Genomic DNA, 25442 nt, shown 5'->3' on the forward strand with positions numbered 1-25442 from the left:
GTATTACCACTGATCAAACTGTAGACTCCTTTATTTTTAAAATACGCACCTCATGGTAAGCTTTAGCCCAAGTATTAACAAACTGTTCTGTACACACGTCACTGGTTTTTAGTTTTTCTAAGGCAGCTTCTGCTTCTTTGTCGTAATTCTTATTAGTTTCTTCATCAATAAACTGATCAAGAGAATTTTTTAAATCTGTAAGACATTTAAAATAAAATGTTGAAGAAGTATTTTTCCCTCCCATCTAAAAAAACCCCCAATAAGTTCATTTAATGCCAAAAGATGCAACCAAATTTCATCCATTCTGTACTGTTATACATATTTTACAGAATGGTACAAATTTATAAAAGACTACATTATAAAGAGTTTAACATTTTGCACTTGGGTATATTTTTTCACTTTTTGGTGATCAAGGTGAGAGATGTTAGTGCTGGGGAATGGAACCTGCTCCATTTATAAGGCAGCCAGTATCAAGCACACCCAGATCATGTTTTGTACAGCTAGATAGAATAAAGTTCCCTTTACACTGCCCCAACAATGTGCCTCAGTCCCAACTTTAGAAGTTTGTTCCCATTGCATCAATGCAACATTCTTCCATTTCCCATACCAACTGTCCTGTAACCACTCTAAGGGAGGTGGCCAATTTAATGCCAAAATAAAATGAAATGACGGGCTGTTTTATGCTGGATGACAGGGGGGCGTGGCCAGTATTAAATAGACTTCATCACATAGGAGCCAGATGAGAGTTTCATCCCATCAGTCTGGGATGGATTTGAAGTGAGGCCCTGAAGGTGAACGATCAGTGTCTCATTCACTGCACCATCCCCAATTGTACTGTTAATAAATAATTATCCTTTATAGTGCCATTTGACATATGTACAAAGTGTCTTGGAGCTTGCAGTCATTGTAAAGTGCAGTGGGGATACTCTTTGTATTGAGTTTTAAAGTAGATATAATAGACTGCATTCTGGGTCAGAAGAGACACTGTAGCCAGTTGATTTCTGCAAGGAGTTGTTTCTACATGCACAACTGTTTTTACTTATGAACCAAAAATTTGCGGACAATTGTTAAGTGTTCAATGGCGTACAAATTTCAGAACAAAGTGCATGTTTATTTTTTTAAATATAAACAAAAAAGGTTTGTTTTCAAGAGGTAGATTTTGGCATTACTCCGTACACGTCCTAACCCTTGTATGTGGTCCTTCTCCTTGTTGCCTCCTTCGGAGAAGAGGACAGCAGCTAAAATAAATCAATCAATCGCCAATTTTAATGTGCACACTAGCAGCACACAAGCTAGAATGGAGAATGTTGGCATAGCACTAGTGGGGGGGTATGTGACCAGCAAGACAGCACAGCTCATCATCTGGGTAGGAGAGTATTTAGGGGTGGATAGGTAGGCATAGGCTAACCAGCTGGCTCATAGCATGAGGGAATGACTAAAAATGAGAAGGATAGTTGGGGATTTCTTAATACTGGAGGAGGCAGGAGGATTACAGCTATGCTGAATGGCCAAGGTGAGAGGTAAGTCTGTTTGGAGAGAGATGCATCACATACCTCAAGTCTGGAAAATGGACCGCATGGCCTTCAAATTTCAGTACAATACTCACCATTCTCAACAAAATAAGGAAGATTATGTAAGAGCATAAGACGGCCATGTAAATCACTGATACTTCCTTGCATAGGGATCTGGAGGGGTGCAGTTAGCACACATGACTGTTGTCCGGTCTTAAAATTAAAGACAAATTGTTTTTCTGATGACCGAAAATTTGCAGGATTCTCTTTCATTCTTGTGCTCATTAACATCTCACCAGTTCTGAAACAAACCATAATAATAGATTATAGCACCAGGAGGTCATAAAACAGTAGATTATTGCACTGGTCTGTTGTACAACAGATTATAGTCCTGGTAGATTCAGAATGTCACAATTTACAGCACAGAAGGAGGCCATTCAGTGCACTGCACATCCAATGTGTGGAGCAAAGAACCTCTGGCTGCACAAAAATTAACCTAATTAATTTATACATTACAGGAGTAGGATCCCATGTGTGGTATCATATGTTGTTACGCATGGTGCAGATTTTCTCAGAACCCATTAAGCCAGGTTGTTTCATATGCTTTATGAAGGATGTGGAATGAAGAAAAAATTATATTTTTGCCACTTATAATATAAATTGTAAATACAAATTTAAAAAGATCCATCATGAGACTAACAGGTAGGCAGGAATGTTTCTGTTTAAGACATTTACGGCTATAAATTCGTTCGCCCCCAAAATGGGCGCGGGGATCGCAATGCGGGATTGACCCATGCCCGTTCAAAGTAGTGCAGGCAGCACGCTAACTTCGTGCTGCCTGCTGATTAACATGATTGTGGTGTTCAACCCAGCACTGAACGCGCTGCTGAGTGGCTGAATGTTCAGCAGGGGGCCCAAGTTCGTGCGAGGCTCGCACCAATGAAAGCTAGCCTGCACTTCTTAAAGGCAGTCTGCACCTCTTAAAGGGGAAGTGCATTCTGCATGCAGCAAGTGATTCAAATGGCTGGGGAACGGAGTCTGAGCAGCAAAAAGTACTACTGATGTCACAACAGGGGAGAGAGCGTGCGCCAAGGTTTTCGGATGCAGCACTGGAGGCCTTGGTGCAGGAGGTGAACAGGACAAGAGAGGTCCTGTTTCCAAAGGGGGGCAGGAGGCCTTACCGGCAAATGCAGAAAAGGCAATGGGAGCCGATAGCTGTCGTGGTCAATGTCAGCAGTCTATGCCGAGGACTTGGACGCAGTGCAGGAAGAAGTTTAATGACCTTACACGACTGGTCAAGCTCATCTTCAAATGCCTATCCCACCATCTGCACCACTAGCCTCATGCACTGCCCAATGCACCACGCCCCTATCACTCACTTACCAACAATCGCTACCAAACATGACTCATACCTCACATTCATATCTTCACCTCACATTCTTAGCACTGCTACAAGCCTCACACACACATCTCAGCTTTCACACACTGTCAGCTATTCAACCACAAGAGGCATATCACCCAAACACATTGCACCACACTCACTGACACATTTCCTTTTCTATTGCAGGACAAGGCAGCTCACAACTGGAGGCAGCAGGACCTAACCAGTGGGAGACAGGCGTACCTGCATTACCTCACCTCAATGGAGGAGACGGTGCTGGCCATTATTGGGAGGGCCATCGCTGAGCCCGTGGCCAACGGCGAAACTGAGACAATACAAGATAACGGTATCCTCATACATAATCCTCCTTCTCACATCCCTCTCATCCCACAATCTTTTCTGATTTACAAGCTGCACATGGTATAAGCATGCACTTCTTGCTTTCTCCCCTCCCTTCCCCACAACCTTATCCTTGTGCCTTTCTCCTTTCAGATAGCCAGGTACTGCCACTTGGCCAGGCACTGGTGGAGGAGCAGGAAATTAAAGAGCACCGAGCCACTGATGATGAAGATACAACACCGTCACTCGATTTCACACTTGCAGCCACCAGCTCAGATAGTGACATTCGCATACTTTAGAGGTTAGGTTAGAGGCGGGATCTGCACGTGGTGAGTCACCGGGCAGCCAGACCGGGGGGAAAGGTTAGCGCAGGTGTCAGATCCCCGGAAGGCAAGGTCGCACACGAGTTCTGCTGCAGAGGACTCAGATGAGGATTTCAATGTGACGGACTAACGAAGAAGGCTGATGGGTATGCACGAAGAAATGCTTGGTGCATTCGGAAGCCTGCCAGAGAGCCTGAGCGCAATGACAAGGAGCATGAAGGAGTACAGCCCTGGGTGGAGACTGAGCGCGGAGACTGAGGAGTTAAAGAGCGGGGAGCGAGAGCGGCCCAGACACACCGGCGACAGCAGCAAGAGCGGCCATAGCTGGAGACTGAGCGCGGAGACCGAGGAATTAAAGAGCAGTCCAGACACGCTGGCAGCAGCAGCGAGAGCAGCCCTGGGTGGAGACTGAGCGCGGCGGCCGAGGAATTAAAGAGCGGGGAGTGAGAGTGGCCCAGACTCACCGGCGGCAGCAGCGAGAAGTAAAAAGTAATCGAAGTGTGACGTCACCAGAAAGTAGGTAAGTAATTGGTTGGTGAGCATTTCTCTCTTTCTCGCTTTTTTCCAAACTTAATTTTTGTGGTTTATAGTTTCTAGGGTCTCTGTTGTGTAGCGGGGAGTGGTAGTAAACAAGGGCCCTTGAGTATATCATTTAATTGTAGTGTAATTAGTGGTATTGATTTGATTTAATTTAATTTGAATTAATTAAAGGGTAAGTCATGGCAGCACAGCTCGGTCCCATGGCAATCTCCTCCTGCACTATGTGGGAAATCAGGGACACTTCTTGTGTCCCTGACGACCACGTGTGTGGGAAGTGTATCCAGCTGCAGCTATTGACAGACCGCATTGCGGCGCTGGAGCTGCGAATGGATACATACTGGAGCATTCGCGACGCGGAGACATCGTGGATAGCACGTTTAGGGAGTTGGTCACACCGCAGGTGAAAGCTGCACAGGCAGGAAGGGAATGGGTGAACACCAGGCAGAGTAGTAGGCGCAGGCAGGTAGTACAGGGGTCCCCTGTGGCCATCCCCCTTTCAAACAGATATACCACTTTGGATATTGTTGAGGGAGATGGCTTATTGGGGGAAGGCAGCAGCAGCCAACTTCCTGGCACCATGGGTGGTCCTGCTGCACAGGACGGGAGGAAAAAGAGTGGGAGAGCTATAGTGATCGGGGATTCTATTGTAAGGGGAATAGACAGGTGTTTCTGCGGCCGCAAATGAGACTCCAGGATGGTATGTTGCCTCCCTGGTGCAAGGGTCAAGGATGTCTCGGGGCAGCTGCAGGGCATTCTGGAGGGGGAGGGTGAACAGCCAGTTGTCGTGGTGCATATAGGTACCAACGGTATAGATAAAAAACGGGATGAGATCCTAAAAGCTGAATATAGGGAGTTAGGAGGTAAATTAAAAAATAGGACCGCAAAAGGTAGTAATCTCAGGATTGCTACCAGTGCTGATCTCTAGTTGGTTCCTCGACATATTGGTCCAGGAAACCATCCCGTATACACCGATGTCCTAGGGGGGAGTGTTTGCTAGTGCTGTTGGGGAGGGTTTAAACTAAAATGGCAGGGGGTTGGGAACCTGTGCAGGGAGACAGAGGAAAGGGAAGCAAGGATAGAAACAAAAGACAGGAAGGAGAAAAGCAAAAGTGGAAGGCAAAGAAATCAAGGGTTAAATCAAACAGGGCCACAGTACATATAATAATAAGTGTTAAAAAATCAAGCCTTGTGTCTTAATGCGAGGAGCATTCGTAATAAGGTGGATGAATTAGCTGCGCAAATAGATGTAAACGGATATGATATATATATATTTTTTTATTCATTGATGGGATGTGGGCGTTGCTGGTTAGGCCTGCATTTAGTGCCCATCCCTAATTGCCCTTGAGAAGATGGTGGTGAGCCGCCTTCTTGAACCGCTGCAGTCCATATGGTGTAGGTACACCCACAATGCTGTTAGGAAGGGAGTTCCAGGATTTTGGCCCAGCGACAGTGAAGGAACGGCGATACAGGTCCAAGTCAGGATGGTGAGTGGCTTGGAGAGGAACTTGTAGGTGGTGATGTTCCCATGCGTCTGCTGCCCTTGTCCTTCTAAGTGGTAGAGGTCGCGGGTTTGGAAGGTGCTGTTGAAGGAGCTTTGGCGAGTTGCTGCAGTGCATCTTGTAGATGGTACACACTGCAGCCACAGTGCGCCGGTGGTGGAGGGAGTGAATGTTGAAGGTGGTGGATGGAGTGCCAATCAAGCGGGCTGCTTTATCCTGAATGGTGTCGAGCTTCTTGAGTGTTGTTGGAGCTGCACTCATCCAAGCAAGTGGAGAGTATTCCATCACACTCCTGACTTGTGCCTTGTAGATGGTGGAAAGGCTTTGGGGAGTCAGGAGGTGAGACACTCGCCGCAGAATTCCCAGCCTCTTGGGATTAGGGAGACATGGCTCCAGGGTGACCAAGACTGGGAATTCAACATCCAGGGGTATTCAATTGTTAGGGTGAAAATTATATAGCTTAAAGCAGCAACATAAAAAGAGTTAAAGAATGTATTGTAAGAAGTGAACTTGTAAATAAGAAACAATGGCACAAGACAAAACAAACTCAGCTTAAGACAGGGCAGGAATTAACTGTTTGTGTCTGCTCCCATTAAAATCATTGTGCTTGACATTATTGTTGAACAGTTATTGAATGTGGGAAACACGAAATATTTCACAATTATTCAATGGTGCAGCCTTCTGCAAACTATTTGCTGGAAGCCCTTTGGATGTATTAATGTAATTCTACTATTCTATAATGCAAAGTAGATGAATCAAAATTGTGTGTATTGATGAGTTACAGTAATTGGTAGCTGCAAAACTGCCCATTTTGTAATTAACTATTAAAAAACCGCCCAAAGTTCTAGAAGGTTCCATATCATTCCTGTGAGGACAGGGGAGTTGTTGCTGGGGGAGCGTGATTGGTTGAAGACACCTGTGTGTAATATTTTGCTATAATGTATAAAAGAAGTTTCAATACCTTGTTGCTAGGGGAACGTGATTGGATGAGGACAAGAGAATTGTTGCTGGGGGAACATGATTGGATGAATACATTTGTGTGTAAAGTTTCAATACCTTGTTGCTGGGGGAACATGATTGGGTGAACACATTTGTGTGTAATGTTTTGCCTGTATAAAAAGTTTCGATACCACTGAACAGTGAGAAGCTTATCACTAGACCGCGGGGTCTATGATTCTTCTCCCAGAATGTTCTGTTAATAAACTGTGTACTTTTACTTTAAGACAGACTCGAGTGAATCTATTTTTCACCAACACAATATTCAGGAAGGACAGGAAAAAAGGAAAAGGAGGTGGGGTAGCATTGCTGGTTAAAGAGGAGATAAACACAATAGTAAGGAAGGATATTAGCTCTGATGATGTGGAATCTGTATGGGCAGAGCTGAGAAATACCAAGGGGCAGAAAACGTTAGTGGGAGTTGTATACAGACCCCCAAACAGTAATGTTGAGGTTGGAGGTGGCATTAAACGGGAAATTAGAGATGCGTGCAATAAGGGCACAGCAGTTATCATGGGTGACTTTAATCTACATATAAATTGGGCTAACCAAATTAGTAACAATACTGTGGAGGAGGAATTCCTAGAGTGTATACGGGATGGTTTCCTGGACCAATATGTCGAGGAACCAACTAGAGATCAGGCCATCTTAGACTGGGTATTATGTAATGAGAAAGGATTAATTAGCAATCTTGTTGTGCAAGGCCCCTTGGATAGGAGTGATCATAATATGATAGAATTCTTCATTTAAATGGAGAGTGAAGTAGTTGACTCAGAGACTAGGGTCCTGAATTTAAATAAAGGAAACTACGATGGTATGAGGCACGAGTTGGCTAGGATGGATTGGGGAACGTTATTTAAAGGGTTGACGGTGGATAGGCAATGGCAAATATTTAAAGATCGCATGGATGAACGACAGAATTTGTTCATCCCTGTTTGGCATAACAATAAAACAAAAAAGGTGACTCAACCGTGGCTAACAAGGAAAATTAGGGATAGCATAAGATGCAAGGAGAGGACATATAATTTGGCCAGAAAAAGCAGCAAACCTGAGGATTGGGAGCAGTTTAGGATTCAGCAAAGGAGGACAAAGGGATTAATTAAGAGGGGGGAAATAGATTATGAGAGTAAGCTTGTAGGGAACATAAAAACTGACTGTAAAAGCTTCTATAGATATGTGAAGAGAAAATGATTGGTGAAGTCAAGCATAGGTCCCTTGCAGTCAGAATCAGGGAAATTTATAATGGGTAACAAAGAAATGGCAGACCAATTAAATACATACTTTGGTTCTGTCTTCACAAAGGAGGACACAAATAACCTCCTAGAGATGTCGGGAACATAGAGTCTAATGAGAGGGAGGAATTGAATGAAATCAGTATTTGTAGGGAAATGGTGCTAGGGAAATTGACGGGACTGAAGGCCGATAAATCCCCAGGGCCTGATAATCTACACCCTAGGGTACTTAAGGAAGTGGCCCTAGAAATAGTAGATGCATTGCTGGTCATCTTCCAAAATTCTATAGACTCTGGAACAGTTCCCATGGATTGGAGGATAGCTAATGTAACCCCACCATTTTAAGAGGGTGGTAGAGAGAAAATGGGGAATTATAGACCGGTAAGCCTGACATCGGTAGTGGGGAAAATGCTAGAGTCCATTATAAAAGATGTAATAGCAGAGCACTTGGAAAACAGTGACAGGATCGGACAAAGTCAACATGGATTTACAAACGGTAAATCATGCTTGACTAATCTACTGGAATTTTTTGAGGATGTAACTGGTAGAATAGATAAGGAAGAACCAGTGGATGTGGTGTATTTGGACTTTCAGAAGGCTTTCGATAAGGTCCCGCATAAGAGATTAGCGTGCAAAGTTAAAGCACTTGGGATTGGGGGTAAGGTACTGTCTTGGATAGAGAACTGGTTGGCAGACAGGAAGCAAAGAGTTGGAATAAATGGGTCTTTTTCCGAGTGGCAGACAGTGACTAGTGGGGTACCACAGGGATCGGTGCTAGGACCCCAGCTATTCACAATATATATAAATGATCTAGATGAGGGAACTAGATGTAATATCTCCAAGTATGCAGACGACACAAAGCTGGGTGGGCATGTATGCTGTGAGGAGGATGCAGAGAAACTCCAGTATGATTTGGACAGGTTGGGTAATTATACTGCATTTGCCATGCATCTGCCCAATGTGGATAAATGTGAGGTTATCCACTCTGGTGGCAAAAACAGGAAGACAGATTATTATCTGAATGGCAATAGATTGTGAAAAGGGGAAGTGCAATGAGACCTGGGTGTCCTTGTGCACCAGTCGCTGAAGGTAAGCATGCAGGTGCAGCAGGCGGTTAAGAAGGCAAATGGTATGTTGGCCTTCAGAGCGAGAGGATTCAAGTACAGGAGCAAGGATATCGTGCTGCAGTTGTACAGGGCCTTGGTGAGACCACACCTTGAGTATTGTGTGCAGTTTTGGTCGCCTTATCTGAGGAAGGATGTTCTTGCCATGGAGGGAGTGCAACGAAGATTCACCAGACTGATACCTGGGATGGCAGGAATGACGTATGAGGAGAGATTGGGTCGATTCAGCTTATATTCGCTAGAGTTTAGAAGAATGAGAAGGGATCTCATTGAAACTTATAAAATTCTAACAGGACTAGATAGACTAGATGCAGGAAGGATGTTCCTGATGGCGGGGGAGTCCAGAACCAGGGGTCACAGTCTAAGGATAAGGGGTATGCCATTGAGGACTGAGATGAGGAGGAATTTCTTCACCCAGAGAGTGGTGAACCTGTGGAATTCTCTGCCACACAGGGCAATTGAGGCCAATTAATTAAATATATTCAAGAAGGAGTTGGATATATTTCTTGAGGCTAAAGGGATCAAGGGATATGGGGAGAAAGCAGGGACAGGGTACTGAATTTGGATGTTCAGCCATGATCTCATTAAATGGTGGAGCAGGCTCGAGGGGCCAAATGGCCTACTCCTGCTCCTATCGTCTATGTTTCTATGGCACCAACCTTGCACAGGGCTTTGCACAGAGCTTGGAGCCCATGATTTCCAGCATGGTAGTGATGGGCAATTCCATTAGCGCACTTGTGGACCCAACTGTGATGCAGCGGCTGATGCAGTCTTCCACCAGCCATGCTGCAGTCACTGGGCTAGCACTTCGTAGGAGCACTTGGACAGGCAAAAGCACACGGAAGACAGGCACTATGGGAATGCACAAGAGTGATTAGTTGACTTTGTTATGTAATATTGGGTGGACTGATGTATAAAGTTGGTTTGGAATATTTCATTTGTGGTGGCTTTTATTTCAGCATTGTGGCCAAAAGGACCCTGTGATGGGGTGGTAAGGTGTGCGACTGTTGTACAATGGGGATTTGGGGTTGTGTTCAGTGGAACCTTAGTCGAATGAGGGAATCATGGACAGCCTGGCCAGAGACCGATGGTTGCCTCCACCCTTCCTCCTCTTCCTCCCTCTGTGAGCTGCTTGTCTTCTTTGCTGCCTCTGCTCCATCTCCCTGTCATGCTGCAGGCCAAAGGAGATGGCAACTACAGCATCCATGACTGGGAGCAGTGGTCTGACCAGAACCCTTGAAGTCAGAAGCAAGGCCTTCTCCACCTGTAGCACCACTCCCTGTCACCTCACCAACTTTAAACAACTCTGGAAAGTACCAAATACTTCTACAAAATTACACAGAGCCAGTAGAAATTAATCAGCAACTAACCTGAGAGTGGTTGCTGATCCCTTTAAATATCGCTGGTTGTGGGGGGAGGGGGGGTCCTTGCTGCTGCTGAACGCATGTTCAGCTGTGCGAGGTTAAGACTGGGCATTAGCTCCAGCGTTGAGGACGAAAATGGCAGAGGTGGCGTCAAATCAGCATTGCACGCTGATTGACATCACGATCTGCCTTCTCTACATACTTCCAGCGCACACTCCCAACGCCTGCCTTTCGACAGAAAACAGCACCCATAGCGGCGAAAAATCGGGCACTACGGAGCCAGATTTCTAGCCCTTACTCTTTTAAGAAAACCTTTATTAATTATCAACTCAAGTACATTCAATAGCAATATGTTTATTTAAGAAAAAATAGGAATATATTTCCAATGCTGAGGGCTCATCACACTTTATAATCAAGGTGGGAGAAAAATGAAGTTTGTCTGTGATGTGTTATATCATTAGCTTCTTATTTTCTTGCTACAGAAAAGAAAGACTTGCATTTATATAGTGCCTTTCATGACCTCAGGACGCCCCAAAGCACTTTACAGCCATTAAGTACTTTTGAAATTTAGTCACTGTTGTAATGTAATGAAACAAGGCAGCCAATTTGCACACAGCAAGGTCCCACAAGCAGAAATGTGATAATGACCAGACAATCTTTTTTAGCGATGTTGGGTGACGAATAAATATTGGCCAAGACATCGGCGAGAACTTCCCTGCTCTTCTTCAAAATAGTTCCATGTGGTGAATGTGAAGATAGGTGGAGAAACACGATGGCACAGACTTTATGGGCTGGCTTCACAGAAGCACTTTACTACAACAACAACTTGTATTTATATAGCGCCCTTAACATAGTAAAACGTCCCAAGGCACTGCACAGGAGTATTACAAGACAAAAACTTTGACACCGAGCCACATAAGGATAAATTAGGGCAGGTGACCAACAGCTTGGTCAAAGAGATAGGTTCTAAGGAGTGACTTAAAGTAGGAAAGAGAGGTAGCGAGGGGGAGAGGTTTAGGCAGGGAATTCCAGAGCTTAAGGCCTAAGCAACAGAAGGCATGACCACCAATGGTTGAGTAATTATAATCAGAGATGCTCAAGAGGGCAGAATTAGAGGAGCACAGATATCTCGGGGGGGTTGTGGGACTGAAGGAGTTTACAGAGATCGGGAGGGGCGAGGCCATGGAGGGACTTGAAAACAGATGAGAATTTTGAAATTGAGGCGCTGCTTAACCGGGAGCCAATGTAGGTCAGCGAGCACAGGGGTGATGGGCGAACGGAACTTGGTGCGAGTTAGGACATGGGCAGCCGAGTTTTGGATCACCTCAAGTTTACATAGGGTAGAATGTGGGAGGCCAGCCAGGGGTGCTTTGGAATAGTTAAGTCTAGAAGTAACAAAGGCATGGATGAGGGTTTCAGCAGTGGATGAGCTGAGGCAAGGACGGAGACGGAGGTGGAAATAGGCGGTCTTTGTTATGCTGCGGATATGTGGTCGGAAGCTCATTTCAGGGTCAAATATGACACCAAGGTTGCGAATAGTGTGGTTCAGCCTCAGACAGATGTTAGGGAGAGGGATGGAGTCAGTGTCTAGGGAACAGAGTTTGTGGCGGGGACTGAAAACAATGGCTTCGGTCTTCCCAATATTTAATTGGAGAAAATTTCTGCTCATCCAGAACTGGATGTCGGACAAGCAGTCTGACAATTTAGAGACTGTGGTGGGGTCGAGAGAAGAGGTAGTGAGGTAGAGCTGGGTGTCGTCAACGTACATGTGGAAACTGATGCTGTGTTTTCGGATGATGTCGCCAAGGGGCAACATGTAGATGAGAAATAGGAGGGGGTCAAGGATAGATCCTTGGGGGACACCAGAGGTAACGATGCAGGAGCGGGAAGAGAAGCCATTGCAGGTGATTCTCTGGCTGTGATTAGATAGACAAGAATGGAACCAGGCGAGTGCAGTCCCACCCAGCTGGGTGACAGTGGAGGCGCATTGGAGAAGGATGGAGTGGTCAACCGTGTCAAAGACTGCAGACAAGTCAAGAAGGACGAGGAGGGATAGTTTATCTTTGTCACAGTCACAAAGGATGTAATTTGTGACTTTGATGAGAGCCGTTTCAGTACTGTGGCAAGAGTAGTCCTAGGTGAAGCATTCACCCAACACTGGTCTTTTATTCTGGGACCCTGTGCTGCCTGTGGGAATTTCTGGTTTACTGTGAGACTAGGAATTCTTACTTGTAGCACAAAGTTTGGTTAGGTAGGGGATGCAGCCAGAACTGGCTGTGAAGTCAGTGAATGGAGTACAATAATTTTCTGGCCAGACCCCTTGGGGCCGTAAATCAGCATTTGCAGACAAACTCATGATTCAACATACGATAGCAAAACAACAGATGATTTGCTTCCTTAGGGGATAAAAAGTGTACACAACTGTGTACGCCTAGTTATGCTGCTGTTCGAAGTTTAAACAACTGCTTCAAAATCAGTACGTCATGGTTATAAATTACACAGATGCATCCACTCCATATAAAGTTGATTCCCACAATTTATAAACATTTCCAAAAATGTCAAAATAGTAGTTTAAACATCAGGGTTTTGATCTCAAGCTTTACCTGAATAATTAAAATATTTAAGTAAAATCCTGGCCTGAATGACAGAAAAAAATGGTAAGTTTGTAAACACACTGATGAAGGATACACACCCAAAATGGCAAACCCTCTCTTACTCTTTACAGATGCTGACTGACCTGCTGTATATTTCCATTATTCTCTGTTTTTATTTAAGATTTCAGACAGTTTTTACCTCTTCTTGGCACTTCCATGGGTACTTCACGATATTGCAAATCTTAAAGAAACATTCTGAGAATCCGCATTATGGCCATTCATTACTTTTTATCCTGAGATCCATGCTGAATGCCATGCGACGCCACATGAACACTCGCGACCTCTCTCTTCAGCAGCACCGACTCACTCTATCTCAAAGCTGTCCTGGTTCGCAGTTCCATTTCATCCTTCGCCTCATCCGGCGCTTTAACAAAAAACTTTTTTTTCTTCCTTTCAGGTGTCAAGGTTTGCACGCTTCAACAACTCTTGGACACCAACGCCCCTCCGGAACCTTCTTCCCCATCACTTTCCTCTGACTCCATCCCTTCTCCCAATCTGACCCCCTGCCGTGTTCTCACTATCGCCTCTGACCTTCCCTTCTCGGACCCCGAATAATCAGTCCTTAGCAAAGGCCTGAGCTTCATCCCCTTACACCCCCACCTCAATGAATTTCGAGCTTGGCACGATGCTGAGCTCTTTTTCCGCCACGTTCGCCTCCGTGCCCACTTCTTTGGCCAGGAGTCTTCCCTCTGCACGGTTGACCCTTTCTCCCACTTTCAGAATTCTCGTTCTACCTGGACCCCTCCCTCTGGCCTCTTACCCTCTCTAGATCTTTTCATTGCAAACTGCCGGCATGACATCGGCCGTCTCCATTTCTCTGCTCCCCTCACTCACTCCAACCTACCTCCCTCTGAACTTGCAGCACTCCATTCTCTCAGATCCAATCCCGACATTGTCATTAAACCTGCTGACAAGGATGGTGCTGTTGTTGTTTGGCGAACCGACCTCTAACTAGCGGAAGCTGAACGCCAACTCTCCGACACCTCCTCCTACCTCCGCCTGGACCATGACCCCACTACCGAACATCAAGCCACCGTTTCCAAGACTGTCACTGACCTCATCTCCTCTGGAGATCTTCCCCCCGCGGCCACCAACCTCATAGTTCCCCAACCCCGCACAGCCCGCTTCTACCTCCTTCCCAAGATCCACAAACAGGTCTGCCCTGGTAGACCCATCGTTTCAGCCTGTTCTTGCCCCACGGAACTTATCTCTTCCTATCTCGACTCTATCTTTTCTCCCCTTGTCCAGTCTCTTCCCACCTACATCCGTGACTCTTCCGAAGTCCTCCGCCACTTTAACAGTTTCCAGTTTCCTGGCCCCAACCGCCTCCTTTTCACTATGGACGTAGAATCCCTCTACACCTCCACCCCCCACCAGGATGGCCCGAGGGCACTCCGCTTCTTCCTTGAACAGAGGCCCAACCAATCCCCATCCACCACCACCCTCCTCCGCCTGGCTGAACTTGTTCGCACATTGAACAACTTCTCCTTTGACTCCACTCACTTCCTCCAAATCAAAAGGTGTGGCTATGGGAACCCGCATGGGTCCTAGCTATGCCTGCCTTTTCGTGGGATATGTGGAACACTCTTTGTTCCAGTCCTACACAGGTCCCCTCCCTCACCTCTTTTTCCGGTACATTGATGACTGGATCGGTGCCATTTCCTGCTCTCGCCCTGAACTAGATAATTTCATTCACTTTGCTTCCAATTTCCACCCTTCCCTCACCTTCACATGGTCCATCTCCGACTCTTTCCTTCCTCGACTTCTCCGTCTTCATCTCTGGGGATAGGTTATTGACCAACATTCACTACAAGCCCACTGACTCCCACAGCTACCTGGACTACACTTCCTCCCACCCTGCCTCCTGTAAGGACTCTATTCCATTCTTCCAGTTTGTCTGTCTCCGCCGCATCTGCTCTGACGATGCCACCTTCCATACCAGTGCTTCCGACATGTCTTCCTTTTTCCTCAACCGAGGATTCCCCTCTACAGTGGTTGACACGGCCCTTAACCGTGTCCGTTCTACCTCCCGCACTTCTGCCCTCACCTCTGCCCCTCCCTCCCGGAACCACGATAGAGTTCCCCTTGTCCTCGCCTTTCACCCCACCAGCCTCCACATTCAACGCATCATCCTCCGCCATTTCCGCCACCTCCAGCGTGATCCCACCACCAAACGCATCTTCCCCTCCCCTCCCCTTTCAGCATTCCGTAGGGAACGCTCCCTCCTCGACACCCTAATCCACTCCTCTATCGCCCCCAACACTCCTTCCCCTTCGCCCGGCACCTTCCCATACAAGCGCAGGAGATGCAACGCATGCCCTTATACCTCTCCCCTTCCCACTGTCCAGGGCCCCAAACACCCCTTCCAAGTGAAACAGCGATTTACTTGTACTTCTTGCAATTTAGTATACTGTATTCGCTGCTCACGATGCGGTTTCCTCTACATTGGGGAGACCAAACGCAGATTGGGTGACCGCTTTGTGGAACACCTCCGTTCAGTCCGTAAGGGGGACCCCGAGCTTCCGGTCGCCTGTCACTTTAATTCACCGCTCCACTCCCACTCAGACCTCACCGTCCTCGACCTCTTGCATTGTTCCACGGAAGCTCAGCGTAAGCTCGAGGAACAGCACCTCATCTTTCGATTAGGCGCTCTACAGCCCTCTGGGGTCAACACAGAATTCAACAATTTCAGATCATAACATATATATATTTTTTTTATTTTATCCACACTTTTGTTCTTTTCTTCTCCCCCACATGGCAGCTGTCTTTCATTCTGCCAGCGCAATTTACACTTCATCTAGAGCCATCCTTTGTTTCTTAACCTGTCCCATTACCATCTCCTTTTGCCTTGAATATCCCTTAATGTCTCTTAACCTCTCCTGCCTTCCGGCCTATCACAGACCTTCCCTTTTGTTCTTTCATCCCCTCCCCCATTTCCCAGCCCCTACACTTGCTTAAAAATCTGTTCCATTTCCTGCTTTTTTCCAGTTCTAATGAAAGGTCATCGACCTGAAACGTTAACTCTGTTTCTCTTTTCACAGATGCTGCCTGACCTGCTGAGTATTTCCAGCATTTTCTGTTCTTATTTCAGATTTCCAGCATCTGTAGTATTTTCTTTTTGTATTACTTTGATCACAATTGATTTACAGGCCTATTTTCAAACCACACAATTGTTTAAAACAAGAGTGTAGGAATGTCTAGTTCCTATCAAAAGACTGAGGTCCACTCAGGCGATCAAATAAACGAGGTTTAATTAAAACTAACAGAGTTTAACGGATAACTGCAGGAGAACATCGAATATAGGTCTAGTCAGTTCAGAGGCTCCACGAGGACTGCTTGGGCGGTCCCGTGGCTGACGTTATCACGTTTTTCCCGCCGGTGGGGATCACGTGATGAACGGCGTGATGTCATCGCGTTTACCCGCGCTATTAAAGTGATCGCGCTCTGTACATGTAAACAGTGAAAACAAAGATACAGACTCAGGCTGTAGCTAACATATTATTAAAGGGAATTATATACAATTGATCAGAGTCCCTTAGTGGCTCCGCCACATGCGCCCCCCCAGAATTGTCTTTAACAGCAAAAGTAAAACGGCAAGGAGGCCTGACAAGCCTGTCAGAGTGACTTCTGTAGCCTTGAAGTGGAAGCTGATGGATGGCGGGCGAGCTGGCGGGCGGTTGCGTTTGATCTGGCACGGCGACTGTGGGCAGTCGGCCACGTTTCGGCGGTTGTGCGATCTCGACTGGGCGGTCAAGGTCCAAGTGTGCCGGCTTCAACCGGTCAACTGAAATGTGGTCTGGTTTACCTCAGATATCGACCGAAAAACTTTTGTCTCCTGGCTCTAGCACGCAGAAAGGACCAGTGTAAGGGGGTTTGAGCGGGTCCCGATGAGCGTCGTGGCGGATAAACACATAGTCAGCGTTCTTCAGCTCAGCTGGGACGTGGGAGCTCTGCAAGCCATGATGCGACGTAGGCACTGGAGCGAAACTTCTGGCTGCCTCCTGGTGGCTGATGAGCTGCTGGGATGCGGACCATGGCTCTGTTGGAGTCGGAAGGAAATCCCCTGGTACGCGTAGCGGCTGGCCATATACGAGCTCCGCCGAGGACGATTGAAGATCTTCTTTAGGTGCCGTACGAAGACCCAAAAGGACCCATGGAAGCCTGTCCACCCAGCCCGCACCTTGAAGGCTGGCTCGCAGTGCGGCTTTGAGCGACCTGTGGAATCGCTCGCACAGGCCATTCGCCTGTGGATGGTAGGCAGTGGTGCGATGTAGCTTGACGCCGAGCCCCTGAGCCACAGCGTTCCAGAGCTCAGAAGAAAACTGCAGCCCACGATCAGACGAGATGTCCGCCAGTACCCCGAAACGGGCGACCCAAGAGGAGATGAATGCCCTGGCGACGTCCGCGGAAGTGGTGGATGACAAAGGAACCGCCTCAGGCCATCTAGTGGTGCGGTCCACCATTGTAAGATGAGTAAACCCGTGCGAAGGCGAAGTGGCCCCACCAGGTCCACATGCACATGATCAAACCTACATTCCGGAACAGCAAAAGTGGCCAATGGAGCCTTGACGTGACGCTGCACCTTGGCCTTTTGGCAGACCACGCAGGTGTTGGCCCAGTCGCGGACATCCATGTGCATGCCCCGCCACATGAATTTGGACGACATCAGCAGTTGCGAGGCCTTCATGCCAGGGTGCGACAACCCTTGTATGGCGTCAAAAACTTTTCGGCGCCAGGCAACCGGCACGATAGGGCGAGGATCTCATATGGAGACGTCGCAGAGTAGCGTAGTGCCCGCGGCATGGAATTTGACGTTGGCCGCTTGGAGGCTAGAGGGGTTGGTTCTGTAAGATTGGACTTCCGGATCCGAGGCTTGATCCGCAGCCACGAGGGCATAGTCGATGCCGAGCTGGACTGCATGAACGGTCGCGCGGGAGAGGCAATCCGCCACCAGGTTGTCTTTACCGGACACATGCTGAATGTCAGTGGTGAATCTGAGATAAACGTCAACTGACGTTGTTGCCGAGCTGACCACGGTTCGGCGGTCTTGGCCATAGCGAACGTTAGTGGCTTATGGACAACAAAAGCCGTGAACGGACGTCCCTCTAGCAAGAACCGGAAATGGCGGATGGCCAGAAAAAGGGCCAGCAACTCCAGGTCGAACGTGCTGTACTTCTGTTCGTTTCGCCGTAGTTGACGGCTGAGAAACGCCAGCGGTTGCCACGTCCCATTCACCCACTGTTCCTGCATTGCGCCGATGGTGTAGTCTGACGCGTCGGTGGTAAGGGCGATGGTGGCACCTGGCAGTGGGTGCGCCAGCATGGTTGCGTTGGCTAAGGCGCCTTTTGTGTCGACGAATGCCCGGTCCATGTCGACCGTCCAGCTGATCGGATCCTTGCCGGACTTGCCCTTGAGGGCCTCATACAGGGGCTGCATGAGCAGAGCTGCATTAGGGACGAACCGGTGATAAAAATTTACCATCCCGAGGAACTCCTGCAGGGCCTTGACAGTCTGCGGGCGCGGGAAAGAAGTAACCGCCTCCACCTTCGTTTGCAGGGGAATTGCGCCGTCCGATGTGATGCGATGGCCTAAGAAATCAATCTGCTGCAGGCCGAACTGGCACTTGGCCGGGTTGATGATCAAGCCGTGTTGACTGAGGCGTCTAAAGAGGGTGCGTAAGTGGCAGATGTGCTCCTCTTTATTAGGGCTGGCGATGAGGATGTCATCGAGATAGACGAATAGAAACTTGAGGTCCCGAAGCACGGAGTCCATCAAGCGCTGGAAAGCCTGTGCAGCGTTCTTCAATCCAAACGGCATTCACAGAAATTCAAACAGGCCGAATGGGGTGATGACTGCAGTTTTCGGGATGTCTTGCGGGTGCACGGGGGCCTGGTGGTAGCCACGGACAAGGTCGGCTTTTGGAAAAAATGGTATTTCCCGCCAAATGGGCAGAGAAATCCTGAATATGAGGGATTGGGTACCGCTCAGGAGTAGTGGCGTCGGTAGTCGCCGCAAGGTCGCCATCCGCCGCCAGGTTTCGGAACAATGTGGAGAGGCGAAGACCAGGGACTATTCGACCGGCGAATAATCCCTAGCCGCTCCATTGTGTCGAACTCCGCTTTCGCAGCCGCGAGCTTGCCAGGTTCGAGGCGCCGGGCCCGTGCATAGACCGGGGAGCCAGTAGTGGTGATGTGATGTTCGACACCATGTTTCGTGGCCGTGGAAGAGAAAGTGGGTCTGGTCAGGTCTGGGAAATCTCCGAGGAGGCGAGTGAAGTCATCCGGAGGTGGGAACGCACAGGAGACAGTGCGCGACACGGCGTTACCGCAGTGGCATGGGATGGAGTGAAAAGTGGCCGCATTGATCAACCGGCAGTGCCTTACATCCACCAGGAGGCCGTTGGCGCACAAAGAATCCGCCCCGAGGATGGCTTGAGATACTTTGGCCGTGATGAAATCCCAGTAAAACCGCTGGCCGCCGAAGCACACCTGGACCCGCCGTCTTCCGAAGGTCCGAATGGCCCCGCCATTAGCCGCCTCGAGGGAGAGGCCGTGCCCCCCGGCTTGTAGATCAAGATTTGACGCGGGTAGGATGCTACACTGCGCCCTGGTGTCGCAGAGGAAACGTCGACCAGATAGGGAGTCGGTGATGAAGAAGAGTTTTCCCGAATTACCGATTGCCATCGCAGCCACGGGGCGCTCGTTATAACCGGTCCTCTTTCGACAGGGTTGCTGTTGTTTTTTTTTTTTTTTGAGCAAAAAGCTGCAGGGAGGGCGGCAGCATCTTGCTTTCGCGCCAAAACGGGCGTGGTAGAAGCACAACCCCGCAGGTTGAGGGGTTGGAGCAGCGTCTGTGGGGGATGGGCGCCTCGTGGCAGCGCAGTACAGCTGTGTCACCACGAAAATCTTGTCCGCTTCGGCAGCCAGCTCTGCGCAGTCTGTGACTTCCGACCTGGCTAGGGCAGCCTGAACTTGCTCCGGTAGCTGGCTGAGGAATAGCTCCCTGAAGAGGAAGCATTCCGGTTCGGAGCCCGGGAGCGTGAGCATTTGGCTCATGAGCTCGGACGGCTTGGAGTCCCCGAGGCCGGGCATAGCGAGCAGCCGGCGGGCGCGCTCCGACTTCGTGAGCCCGAAGACCTGTAACAACCGCGCCTTTATCGTTTCATACTTGCGATCTTCTGGTGGATTACCAAGCAGGCTGACGATCCGCGAGGCTGTGGCGCTGTCGAGGGCGGAGACCACGTAATAGTAACGGATCTGATCCGCAACGATGTTTCTGATTGCGAACTGGGCTTCAGCCTGGATGAATCACGCGGCTGGCTGTTGCTCCCAGAACTGTGGTAGCTTCAAAGCAACGGCGTTCGTTTCCATGTTCAGTAACTTCTGCGAAAACCATTCGCAAAAGTCGGGGTCACCAACGTAGGAATGTCTAGTTCCTATCAAAAGACTGAGGTCCACTCAGGCGATCAAATAAACGAGGTTTAATGAAAACGAAGAGAGTTTAACGGATAACTACAGGAGAACATCGAATATAGGTCTAGTCAGTTCGGAGGCTCCACGAGGGCTGCTTGGGCGGTCCCGTGGCTGACGTCATCACGTTTTTCCCGCCGGTGGGGGATCACGTGATGAACGGCGTGACGTCATCGCGTTTACCCGCGCTATTAAAGTGATTGCGCTCTGTACATGTAAACAGTGAAAACAAAGATACAGACTCAGGCTGTAGCCAACATATTATTAAAGGGAATTATATACAATTGATCGGAGTCCCTTAGTGGCTCCACCACAAGAGGATCTTTTGGTGTTCCTCAATTCTGCTGGGATTTCTAGATAAATGAGCCTTTCACTGGCATATTTCCCTATAAGACATGACAATATTTCAAGAGACTGTAGCTCTGTATATAGCAGGAAGGAAGGACGATTTAAAAAGTCTAAATGAAAGAAATATTTGCTGAAAGGCTTGTTTTTAAACTGGAAAAAATCTGAAGCTTGGAGAGTTCTGGTTCTAGATCTTTCATATAAATTTACTACTGTGCTCGAAAGTATCTGCAGAAAATTTTTCCTGCTGTAATTGCAACACAATTAATTGGATTATTTTAGCCTTTCTGAAGCTGATCTAGTGTGTGACATTTACCATGTACATAAATTCCACAAGCAATCAAGGTTAACTGCTAGAGCCGGGTTGTGTTAGTACTGGAACGCAGAATGAAATAGTTTTAGGTTGTAAAGGACACAATCCACTTACAAAAAATGTTATGTTGCTAATTCAGTGAGGAAATGGTGCTTATTAATTCTTAAGTGTTACAGTTCCACATAAATCGCTGGCCAGGCAAAGCAGAACTCTAATCTTCTTTACCCAGCTTTAAAGTATAATAAGCAATGTCTTTTTCCAAATACCATTTGTCAGCTTGGCTAGCTTTTTCCGTTTGAAGCAGAAGGTTGTGAGTTTAAGCTGCACTTCAAGACTCGAACACATAATGAAGGCTAATACTTGAGTGTACTACTTAGGGAGTACTGACTTATCAGAAGTATACTATCCTTTCAATGAGATGTTAAACCATAGAGCAAAACAGAAATTATATCACATTGAGAAAAAAAGTGTCAAAGAAAAAGAAACAAAAAGGAGACACATAGGGGAAAAAAAACACGCACTAGGAACTGGGAACACAAATAGTACATCAGTGTAGGGTTCTCAAAATTCCCACATTCCCCAAAAGTTGCTAAGAAAGGGACCCTGAATGGACAAGTTATTAAAAAGGGTACCCGAAAGAAAATGGCTTCTGAAACCTCGTGACAGAAGCCTGCAGGATTTAAAAAAAGCAAGGCCCTGGAGAAGCAGGCCCATTCAAATCGGGAAACGAAACCTAACATACATGGATCTGTGTGAAGGACTTTGTTATTTCTAAAAGCCAGACACTAGATAAACACAGAATATGCATCCTTCATCTTGAAACAGTTTAACTCAGGATAGATGTAATCCTGAGGCCATTAACTTTTTGCATACATAATCAGCTACAGTTCGAAGTAGCCACCAAGACAGGATGAACGCCGATTACAATTCATAAATAACAAACAGCTAGGATGTTGAAGCCATTAAAACAAGGAGACAACCGCCCCAGAAACAGTTAAAGTGAATGACTGTAATCACTTTAGATGAGCCTGCCAAAAATTAAACAAAGAATTGACCTGATTTGGCACGCAGATAAGGGGGTGAAGAACCGGTATAATTGTAGGCCCACCGGTAGCCAAGCGCTCTCTCTCTCCTCTTCTCATCCCGCGCTGACACCGAGGACGCCCACCATAACACCGGGGGCCAAACGCGTGGCAGGAGAGGGCCAGCCATTGGGGCACGACAAGGAACGAAGCCAAACAGCAAGGTCAAGAGGGACAGCACAGCGGGGCAGGCTCAACCGAGGACAACTAGGCCGCAACCGCAGCCTTACACGACAAAGCTGACACCAAAGGCCGCCAACCGAGCCCAGCCACGACGAAACTCGACGACCAAGCCACCGCAAGAAGAACAAAACCTGAGGTTTCCACTCTACAACCTAAGGTATCCAACAAAAGACTTTACTGTCCCTATTTCTGCCAAAAGAAAAGGGGACTTACCGGGAAAATCCATAACCGTGCCCTTACTGCATCAGCGGACTCAACCCAACTGAGGAACCTTCGCAGTTCCCAAGACTGAGACCACGTGGGGACGGCAGGCCCCAAAGAGCGAACCCCAAAAACTGCAACCGACTTAATCGACAGGTTTCGAACTGTCAAGGAAACCCCATTGGTGAACATAAATCCCTGGCCCCTCTTAGCTCAATCTAGTTAGGTATTGGGGGTGGGACAAGGGTAAGGGGATTTTTAATGTGTTTGTTCCCTCGATGTGCCGTGTGTTCCCCATTCCCAACTAAGTGTACTTTTATATGCATGTAAATTATCCTAGTAATTTCCAGTGTTGTTACATTGTTGTGCCTTTAATAAAATTACGGTTTTCTTGCACCAAACCAGTGGTCTACTCTATTTCTGTATCGCCGCCTGTACCTAAGTCCGGTGTCTAGAACCCAGGGGGTACGGGAGCGATTCGAACCGCTCAGAGACAGTCAGGGGCAGAGCTGACTGGGCACACGCCACCCCCTACACGCAGAGATAGTGGCACCTGGCGAGGTGAGCAAGGACACAGAAACCTCACAAACACTAGGACCAACTCCCAGTGCACCTAGCAGAGGAGACACTAAGGCTACAACCCTACCTACAACAGAACAAGAGATCTCCAGGGACATAGATTAACCATTGTAGATGCAATTTAATCTAATTTTACTATTAAATAAGTTTAATATCAATCAATTTCTATATAATTTCTCTGGAACAATTTGATCTATTTTATATTCATGCTTATGTTCTTTTAACCAGCATCTCTTTCAACATGTAAAATATACCATAATATTCTCTGTTACATCCCCTTATTCTTGTAAAGCAGCATATTCTCCTATGAGCAACAACATGGGATAGCAACCATTATCACAAAAAAGGCATGTCCAGTGAGCGGTTTGCGTGTCACACTTAGGCATCACAATTCCTTTTGTCCATCATATTCCAGCATCAATTTAAATTTCTGGCACTTTCACCCAATTGGTTAAAATTTAATTTTCAGAAAACAGCAACAAACCACAACTAAATAGGTCGATGCCAATCAGCAAGTAGGAATTAAAGCTACCAATCATAACATTCAAAAATCTGCAAATTAAAAATGAGCAGTCAGCAGAGTAGTGTTTTTATTTTATCTTTATTTTATTTTGTCTGTCGTCAGCCTTGGTAGCACTCTCGCCCGAGTCAGAAGGTTGTGGGTTTACACCCAACTGCAGAGACTTGAGCACATAATCCAGGATGACACTCCAGTGCAGTACTGAGGGAATGTGGCACAGGCAGAGGTGCCATCCTTTGGATGAGACGTTAAACCTTGGCCGTATCTGCCCTCTGATGTAAAAGATCCCTTGGCACTATGCAAAGAAGAGCAGGGCAGTTCTCCCAGTGTCCTAACCAGTATTTATCCCTCAACAAATATAATTAAAAAATAGATTATCTGATCATTTATCTCATTGCTGTTTGTGGGGCCACCTTTCCCTACATTACAACAGTTACTACACTTGCTATTTGTTCTTTCACTTCATTTTATGTTTGTTTGTTGGTGTATAAAGACACTCAACATAGTTAACCACTCCCCTCCCCACCAATCTGGCACAATTTCTTTTTGGAACATGCGAGCGAGTATACAGGACCAGAAATGGCCCCCTCCATCCATCCGGCCGATCCCAAAGATCATAGACTGCTTACCCCACTTTACCTCCGATACTCTTCAATAGGCCTCTTGTCAAAAATGCATACATCACTCTAGTCACAAATAAGTGATCAGGAGATTTGTGTGTCCCAACACTGGATCAGCACATTGTATCCAACTGAATTTCAAAAAGATTTCCAATTATACCTTTTTTTTAAAGCTGGGCTAGAAATTCCAAAAAAGGTTCAATTTTGAGGTACAGTTATGACGGTTTCCTAGTTGGGGGGGGGGGGCGGGGGATGTTTTGGATTTTTGTGACAGTATAGGGACAAAATTCTCTGATTAATGTGTTGGTTTTATTTTATTTGTTCATGGGATGTGGGCGTCACTGGCAAGGCCAGCATTTATTGCCCATCCCTAGTTCCCCTTGAGAAGGTGGTGGTGAGCCACCTTGAACCGCTGCAGTCCGTGTGGTGAAGGTACTCCCACAGTGCTGTTAGGGAGGGAGTTCCAGGATTTTGACCCAGCGACGATGAAGGAACAGCGATATATTTCCAAGTCAGGATGGTGTGTGACTTGGAGGGGAACTTGCAGGTGGTGGTGTTCCCATGCGCCTGCTGCCCTTGTCCATCTAGGTAGTAGAGGTCGCGGGTTTGGGAGGTGCTGCCGAAGAAGCCTTGGCGAGTTGCTGCAGTGCATCTTGTAGATGGTACACACTGCAGCCACGGCACGCCGGTGGGGGAGGGAGTGAATGTTTAAGGTGGTGGATGGGGTGCCAGTCAAGCGGGCTGCTTTGTCTTGGATGGTGTCAAGCTTCGAGTGTTGTTGGAGCTGCACTCATCCAGGTAAGTGGAGAGTATTCCATCACACTCCTGACCTGTGCTTTGTAGATGGTGGAAAGGCTTAGGGGAGTCAGGAGGTGAGACACTCACTGCAGAATACCCAGCCTCTGACCTGCTCTTGTTGCCACAGTATTTATGTGGCTGGTCCAGTTAATGGTGACTCCCAGGATATTGATGGTGGGGGATTTGGCGATGGTAATGCCGTTGAATGTCAAGGGGCGGTGGTTAGACACTCGCTTGTTGGGAAATAGTCACTGCCTGGCACTTGTGTGGCGCGAATGTTACCTGCCACTGATCAGCCCAAGCCTGAATATCGTCCAGGTCTTGCTGCATGCGGGCATGGACTGCTTCATTATCTGAGGAGTTGCGAAT

General features: G+C 47.5%; 1 protein-coding gene and 1 pseudogene across 6 annotated transcripts in view; one reads left to right on the forward strand and one right to left on the reverse strand.

Moving 5' to 3' along the window:
* ferry3 (FERRY endosomal RAB5 effector complex subunit 3) overlaps window positions 1-25442 on the reverse strand; it is a 117620-nt gene that overhangs the window by 84192 nt on the left and 7986 nt on the right. For 5 of the 6 annotated variants that reach the window (XM_086010243.1, XM_086010239.1, XM_086010241.1 and 2 more), the window contains exons 2-3: window positions 1607-1812; window positions 50-195 (exon numbers count right to left, since the gene is read on the reverse strand). In XM_086010243.1, the coding sequence (XP_085866369.1) occupies window positions 50-195; window positions 1607-1802 (342 nt within the window). In that variant the 5' untranslated portion in view covers window positions 1803-1812. Of the gene's footprint in view, window positions 1-49; window positions 196-1606; window positions 1813-25442 lie in introns of those variants that run through there. The other variant, XM_086010245.1, reaches the window with a different exon arrangement.
* LOC147105684 (uncharacterized) lies at window positions 13465-23462 on the forward strand (annotated as a pseudogene).

The sequence above is a fragment of the Somniosus microcephalus genome, chromosome 17 (assembly GCF_052327205.1).
Source record: "Somniosus microcephalus isolate GS21.2 chromosome 17, FLI_Smic_1.0, whole genome shotgun sequence".
Classification (NCBI taxonomy): domain Eukaryota; kingdom Metazoa; phylum Chordata; class Chondrichthyes; order Squaliformes; family Somniosidae; genus Somniosus; species Somniosus microcephalus.